This window comes from Pinus tabuliformis, chromosome 1_2 (assembly GCF_031772625.1).
Source record: "Pinus tabuliformis cultivar Carrire ecotype Pingquan chromosome 1_2, CPIR1, whole genome shotgun sequence".
Taxonomy (NCBI): Eukaryota; Viridiplantae; Streptophyta; class Pinopsida; order Pinales; family Pinaceae; genus Pinus; species Pinus tabuliformis.
In genome coordinates, this window is record NC_142298.1 from 761,434,772 (window position 1) to 761,442,752 (window position 7,981).

The following is a 7,981-nucleotide window of genomic DNA, read 5'->3' on the forward strand; positions in this document are numbered from 1 at the left end:
TTTGATACATAATTTGGAGGTGAAATTACTTTTTCTCTTAATACATTTGTTTTATAATATGTATCATTAACCTGGCTTTAGACTGAACAACCAATGTACTTAGTTTGTGGAATATACCTGGCAGAATTGCATTATAGTTTATATGGTGCATTCAAATTTTCTCCTGGGTTTCCAAATTTTCTTCCATACTATGTGTCAGGATATTTAAGACACTTCAATCCTCGGGGATTATATATTGACTAATACGCTAATTAGTATTCAGAAAAAGCTCCTAAAAGTGCTTTGCATTAATAAAACCTACGGGCATTTCCCCCAAAAAAAACGGTTAGAATGCAACTGAACTAAGCTTGTAATCCTTGCAAGGATATCCACCATCGCTCAGTAGCAAGATATCCCTGGCTGTATTGATAATGTATCCCTTTAGTATCCGTTAAGCATCAGGACATTCATTTTCCCACACGTAAGCAACGCAGGAAAGGCCCAAGGATGTGGTCCAGGGAGGATTGGTCCCTACAGGTCGTGTGGTCCAATACCAGGGAGGACTATATATGCTCTGAGAACTACTACACACGTTTGAACTACTACACACGTTACAAACTTAAGAAGAAACTTCGCCAAAAAATAAATTTGGACTTTCATTATAATATAGTTCACAAGAAAAAAACCATGTGTACAGCATACTGTGACTGGCATTGATCTTAATAGTTGATATTCTGGGTGGTCAGGGATCACTGGACCTCAAACGCCTTCTTGGAGAACTTGTCTTGGCAAGTTTTTGCTCTGAATCTGGTAGCTCCAATGTCAACAACGCAGATCTGCAATCTCCTCATCTTCAAATTTGGGAAAGTTTGGGACAGCAGAGCCGGCACGCAACTCCTTTTTCAACAACCTCAAATCTTCGAACAAATTCTTTTCTGTACAATCGCATTCACTAGGATCATCAGAACTTGGTATTCGAAGATTTGGGCACCGTGCCAAACCCCGTATGCTTTTCAGCCTGGAACAACCTGATACCCGCAACTCCTCCAAAGATATCAACGTTTGAAGACCTGGTAACTCCTCTACTTGATGACACTGTTGGATGTCCATGCGTCGAAGCTTAACAAGACCACACAGCCCTGTTATTTTCTTTAATGCAGTACAACCATTCAAGTTGAGTGAAATTAATGTTATGGGCAGTGCTCCAATCTCCTCCAATTGCAAACAACAGCTGATGTTGAGATGGTGAAGGTTTGGGCAAACACCTTGAGAAAATGATAATTTCTTTATTTTCGTCCCCGGCAGGTTTAGGTGTTTGAGTCGAAGCAAGCCCTTGTCAATGGAATATGCCTCTTTTCTTCCTTCAACATCTTCAACACTGAAAAACGGCATCTCGAGCAGCGGGCAGTTTTTTACACTCAAACTTTCAAGATTATTTAACCCCATAACGCCTACTGGTAAATACTCTATTACTGCATAATTTATTACCAACATTGTCAACTCTTTCAACCCTGCAACAGAGTCTGGCAAACATTTTAGTTTGGGGCAGAAAATAAAATACAATTCCTTTAACCTCCTTAGGTTACCTAGCGAAGGGGGCAGCGTTTCCAACAAAGGGCAATCTAATTTCAGAACTTCCAAATTGATTAGGTTCCCAATATCACTCGGCAATTCCTTTAACATTGTCATAGACAAACTTATTTCTTCTAGGAACGGCTGATGTGTGACTTGGGGAGGCAATACTTCCATCTTGTAACAGAGTGAAAAGTCTAAGCTTTCAAGAGCGCTGATTTTTCCAAGTGTTTCACTGGAGAGGGTCAACCTGGAGCATCCTGCCAAACAGAGATGTTTGAGTCTACTTAAATTCCCAAAAGACTGTGGCAGCCATTGCAAACTCGAACAGCCACTCAAGTTAATATGTTGAAGTTCCGTTAGATTGCCAAAGGAAGGTGGCAGCGATTGCAAATCCATGCTATGAGACAAGTCAATAAGCTGAAGATTCGTTAAGTTCCCCATAGAATCTGGAAAACGCTCCATTCTTGTACTGACCTTCAAATGTTTCAAGGAGCGGAGATCGAAGAATTCTTCAGGCAATGTCGGGATAACGTCTTCCAGTTCAATCTTTTCCAGGTGTTTCAACTGCCCTATAGACCTTGGAAAGCGTAAAAGGGTACCAATATTTAACTCCCTCAACTGCAATGGGGCCTGCAATTCAGTCAAGGAAAATTAATCGAGGTCCAACGGTGAAAAATCAGTACAAATTTTCTAAAATAACTTTTTGCAGAAACCTACCTCACTTGAATCCCTCCACAATGTTTCCAATTGCCCACCGGCAATCTCTAAAACTCTTAAATTCCTTAATGGAATCCAATGAGGTAGCGAGCGGTACGGACAGCGATCCCAGCGGAGCCATTTAGGGTCGGACTGTTTCACCATATTGGATATGTTTCCCAAACAATCACCTTCGGCACTCAGCAACTGCAGCGCGGACATATCGACAGAACGATCGCTGAACCCCAAATATTGGCCAGATATTTGTTCCGAAATGCTAACTCCACGCACCTAAATTGTGTTAATGAAAACTATTAGAAACAAGATTGGCACCTTTGCAAGTTTAACACATCAAAATTTTGAAAAGCTATATATTATAGTAGAATTTGTGGAATTAAACTAGAAACACTATGAATGGTGCGGAGTGGACACTCCAAAGTCTAAAGTATAGAAAAAAATTTAATAATCTTACTTAATTTTGGTTTGGTATATACAATTTAAATCCAAAATTTCGAATATAAGAATGAACTGTGAAAATGTGTTTTTATATACTAGATACTGAAAGAGACACCTCAAAAATAAATCAGAGCACACAAGCATAAAGTTAGAGAGTGAGACATGTACAGATGATATGAGGACCACGTTATGAGAAAGGCTGCCAGGCCAAAGTCGCCGAGGACATCCAGGGGGTTCTATGTCCGCCAAATATCTGCCGAGGTCTCTCAGATGATGGTGCATTCTTAAACGCTTTTTATTGTCTATCTCGAGAAGGCACCTATTTTCGAGGTTCACAAGACCCAGTGATCCTTCCCAACCCGATCCTTCCCATATTCTTATGGCTGTATCCCTGTTCTTTCCTAACAAGAAACAGGCGATGTCTAAGAATATCTGTTTGTCCTGATGATCGAGACTGTCATAGCTGATTTTGAGGCGCTTTTGAATATCCGCGGGAAGTACTTTGGATATTTTGCACAATTGAGCTTCCCAATACTTCAAGTCATCTTTTCCATAAAGTAGTGCACCAAACACTCTGAGAGATAAGGGCAATCCCTTGCATTCATACAAAAACTCTCCAACCATTTCTTCAAATCCGACAACGGGACGAGGCTGGTGGAATGCATGCCAGCAAAAAAGCTCTTGAGATTTTTGTGCATTAAGGCCTCTTACCTCGTAAATGGGTGGCTCTTTGATTCCTGAAAGAATATTCTTATTGCGGGATGTAAGTAAAATCAAGCTATCAGAACGAAGGACGGCCTTTATGGGTGAAATCAATGCATCCAGCCGCTCAACATTATCTACATCGTCCAAAACTATAAGAGCTTGACAACCGTCGAGATAACGTGAAAGTTGCCCCATACCATCAGCAATATTGTCTATTTTTGGATCCAATGGAATCAAGTCCTTTACAAGTTTATTCTGCATCTCGATTAAAGAAGCTTCTCTCACATCCAACAGAAAAGAACATCGATCGTACTCTGACCTCTTGCTGTTAAAGAATGCTTTCGCCAGGGTCGTCTTCCCAATTCCACCCAACCCCACAATCCCCACAACCTTGGCCTCCTCTGAGGATTGCTGCTCCTGCGATACTGTTCTTTCAAACTCTTCTAGCAATTCATCCAAACCAATAGGATATGTGGCCACATGGAAAGGGGTTTTTCTCACCCTTTTCTCCACCCATTGGATGACCTTGTTGGCCAGCTCCCCTTCGTCCCTAAGTATTCAAGGTAAGATAAAACAAATGTTTGAGAACACCCAAAAAAATAAAAATGATTACATTGCAGGTTGAAGATAAAAATATTTTAGAAGAACACGAAAAAAGCTGATCCAACTAATTACATGTTGAAATTATCTGTACATTGGGCCATTTTAAAAATAAATGAAGCCACTATTTGTATTTCCAATTTTGGTATAATTGGTGAAAGACATATTACACAATCTCGATTTTCCTAATCAATCAATATGATTGGTGAAGATCATAATAAAATCATCCAGCCATAATTAAACCTATAGACATTTCTTTTAAATCTATTCACCTCACATTTTATTCTGCATTTTTTTTGGTTTATCTAACCTGTCCACAGTCAAAGTTGTCTACTTTTTTATGTAGACTGTGCACCGCCCAAGTTATTTACACAGTTACACCTGGTGTGTACACTCGCTCCATTTTCGGAAGGGTCGCTGCCGGGGAAATCCCGCTAGGAGGAGACGCGACTGCTGAGCATGAAGCCCGGGCACCGGGTTCTTGACGTTGGGTGTGGCGTCTGAGGGCAAATGCGGGTCATAAGCAAACAAACCCCATGTTACTGTTGTTATTGGGTTCCAAATTGTGCTTCCTTTTTGGTTTTTTTTGTTTGCTACAAAGTTTTTGACAATTTTTTCATTGATGAGACATCCGGTAGATCTCGATTGTGAGATTGAGTTGGGCTGGTGTCCATTCTGGTTGCTTCTGTCCTGTGTTTTTAATCTTTATTGTAATAGAGGAGACTTACAAATGCTTCAGAGCTCTAATGCACTATTTCAAGTAAGGAATGTTTTAATTTAATTCTGATATTTATATCCTCTCATTACAGTAGAAAACACTGGTGCAATCCAGTGGCAAATTAAAATATTTCTACATACAATCTCGATTCAACTAATCAATCAATATAACTGGTGAAAAAGCATAACAAAATTATCTATCTATAATTCTCCGGGGATCGTATATAATCAACATCCAATCGATAAACATAAAGCCATTCCCGGACTAGAATGGTCAGAAATTTGAATTCTCACCCGTTACACGCCTCCAGCTCTAAACCACTTATATCTGCAACGCATGATAAAGCTTCTCTCCACTTTTGAATGGTGCTGGGCTCGTATCTGGGTTTCTTCCTTTGAGTTTGAGCATCATACGATCTCTTCCTTTTGAGATTGCTCAGGCCTTTAGCATACACCCCGTCTTGCCGCGTAGTACGCCAGGGGAAAAGTCTTAGGACTTTAGCAAACCAGCCTTCTTCGCTATGCGTCCACCGAAGTTCAGCGGGCTTCACATGGTAGAACACTGGGATGATGGGAGCACCCGACTCTATCATCCCAAGGAGTTCGTTAAGACACCATTCTGATTGTGCGTATGTGGGGGAAAATATCGCTACATGGACAGAGGCGGTTGCTATAGCTCCTTCAATTTGAGAAGTCAACTTTTCTCCCTCCCGCAATTCCTGCTGGTCCAGAAAGACTCGGAATCCACAGGAAAGAAGTCGATGGTAAAGATGACTCGCGAAGGTTTTTTTAACATCCGGCCCCCTGTGATTGATGAAGATATCGTAACGGTAATCGCCATTGGGAGTTGCAGCGGTAGAGGTGGAAGCCAAAGTCTGATGAGCCATTAATTTTGTGATGATGAAGATGAAGGAGCTGCAAATTGACGGAGAAGTGCAACGTATCTTTGTTTCTCCTTTTTGATCTAACAAATGCCGCAATGTTTGCCACTCCCAAATCTCCAGAATATCTCTCTGCCTTTGCAAATGCTGTTATTTGCCACTCCCAAATCTCCAGATCTCCAGAATATCTTTCTGCCTTTGCAAATGCTGTTATTTGCCACTCCCAAATCTCCAGAATATCTTTGTGCCTCTGCACATGCTGTTACAGTTGCCTTTAAGGAATATTCTATAATGCGACTTTTTGGAAATGGATTTGACGTTGCCGTGGATGATGGTCATACATAGAGTGGCAAAGATTAAAGAGTCTACACCTGTGGCGGCTGTCGGAAAAGTACCCTTTCCGACTGGTGTGTTGGTCGACTACTCCGTCTGTCTAACAGCGTTGGTCTCCGTCCCGTCAACTGCCGTTCCTTTTACATTTAGTAATAGGAAGCACAGGTTGCCCTGATCCGTGTGACAGGAGATGAGGATCACACGCTGAACCGTCGATTAGAAGTAGATTTTGGACGGTAGAGATCTGTGGGCGCGCAATTGAAATTTAAGCCAAGTAATAAATTAAAAAAGATTCGGGATTGAAAATTAAAAGGGAGTCAAAAGAATCTCGGTTCTAAGACAATGACAGAATCTTTGTTGTGTGTTTGCATCTGAAGAGTAGCGGAAGAGAGATGGCGAGAACGAAGCGGACGGAGAGCTCAGGATTGAGAGGACCTTAAATTTTCTGAATATTACTGTGATTTTCTTACTGCGATTTTCTGATTATGAAGAAACTTTCCTCTGGGTTCTTCACCCCTCTGCCCCATTCAAGTCATTTTTTTATGCCCAGGCTCACTCAAGTCAAATCAATACACTCAGAGCTCTGTAATTGTCTTCTGATTTTCTTAGTTTTGTATCTCCAATTCAGCGTTTGAGGGAGGATGGAGTTTGTCAAAACTGCACTGGTTATCACAATCACTTGGGATACGCACCAACATTCATACGAATCATCACGTCTCGCTACTATTCACATTTTTAAAACTTATTTCCGAACAAAGAATGAGTTTTGACATGAGGACAACTTTTCATGACTCCAGAGATCATTGGAAACATATTATAATTGAATAAAAAAAATAAATAAATATTAATATTATTTTTAAATATTTAAATTTATCTTCCAATATTAAATTAAATTATTCATTCAATCTAAACTTTTTGGAATAATCATAATCATATACACAGCTACGATACTTTTGCTCATTTTATTAACAGCAACCTCGCTTTTAATTCAATGTCTCTGGTCAACATGTCCATCGCATATATAACATTTTTCATGTATTGCATTATGTAATTCAATATTATATTATATGCCAGTATTTTAAAAAATAAACTGAATAAAAGTTATAGTAATTTTAAATGTTAAATAAAAAAATAGATTATTAATATAAAATATATGTATATTTTAAAAATTAATACAGTAAGGAAAGAAAAATGAAAAAAGAGACACTTAATATAATATAATAAAAAATATTATTTTAAATGTGAAATTTAAAATAAGATGATATTTCTAACTATATATTATATTTATTTTTATTGGACAAATTTAGTATAGGGAAAGGGAAAAGGTTAGGAGGTTAAATAAATAATAAAAAAATAATTATGTTAAAAAAATAAATAAATACAATTTATTTAAAATTAAAATATATAAATTAATTTCAAAGTAAATTTAAATTTATATGAAAATTAATTGAGTTTAATTAAACTGTTTTGAAATTATATCAATAGCATTGTTAAAATATATTATTATATTTCAAAACATATAAAAAATTTGATTGAAATCATATTAAAGGAAAAATAACAAAACAAAAAACATCAAGATGAAGTTGGGCCAACAAAATCACAAAAAACGTTTAGATGAAGTTGCACCAACAAAATATTAATAATTAGGAAGCCACAAACTTGAAATCTTTAATACTAACAAATAGAGTAGTCTAATGAGGCCACAATTTTGCTCGAAAAATAATGGAAATTATGGCAAGATTTTGATTAAAATCCGACACAAATTTTGGGATCTAGGTTACAACACTCAAGCTTCAAGATTTTGGGTACCCCACGAGTTTTTGATGGTGATGAATCTATTTCCACCATTTAAAAAAAAAAAAAGATTTAAGCAATCTTATGGTTGGATTTTTTCAAAGAAAAAATGGTACGAAAAAATTGCTTTCCAAGCAAAATCGTGATTTAGTTTCTAGATGGTAAATGCGTTATTCAAGATATAATCAATCAAGGTACTGGAAATGCTCCTTTGATCATTTAATCAATGGATAAGACCAAGTTGT

General features: G+C 38.0%; 1 protein-coding gene across 1 annotated transcript; it reads right to left on the reverse strand.

Moving 5' to 3' along the window:
* Positions 1-635: 635 nt before the first annotated feature.
* LOC149208032 (disease resistance protein RPV1-like) lies at positions 636-5,767 on the reverse strand. The gene is made up of 4 exons (XM_089395921.1): positions 5,023-5,767; positions 2,875-3,961; positions 2,272-2,541; positions 636-2,184 (listed from the first exon to the last, which is right to left on the reverse strand). Exons 1-4 carry the CDS (start codon positions 5,613-5,615, stop codon positions 802-804), a joined length of 3,333 nt encoding a protein of 1,110 aa, XP_089252047.1. The 5' UTR covers positions 5,616-5,767; the 3' UTR covers positions 636-801.
* Positions 5,768-7,981: the final 2,214 nt, after the last annotated feature.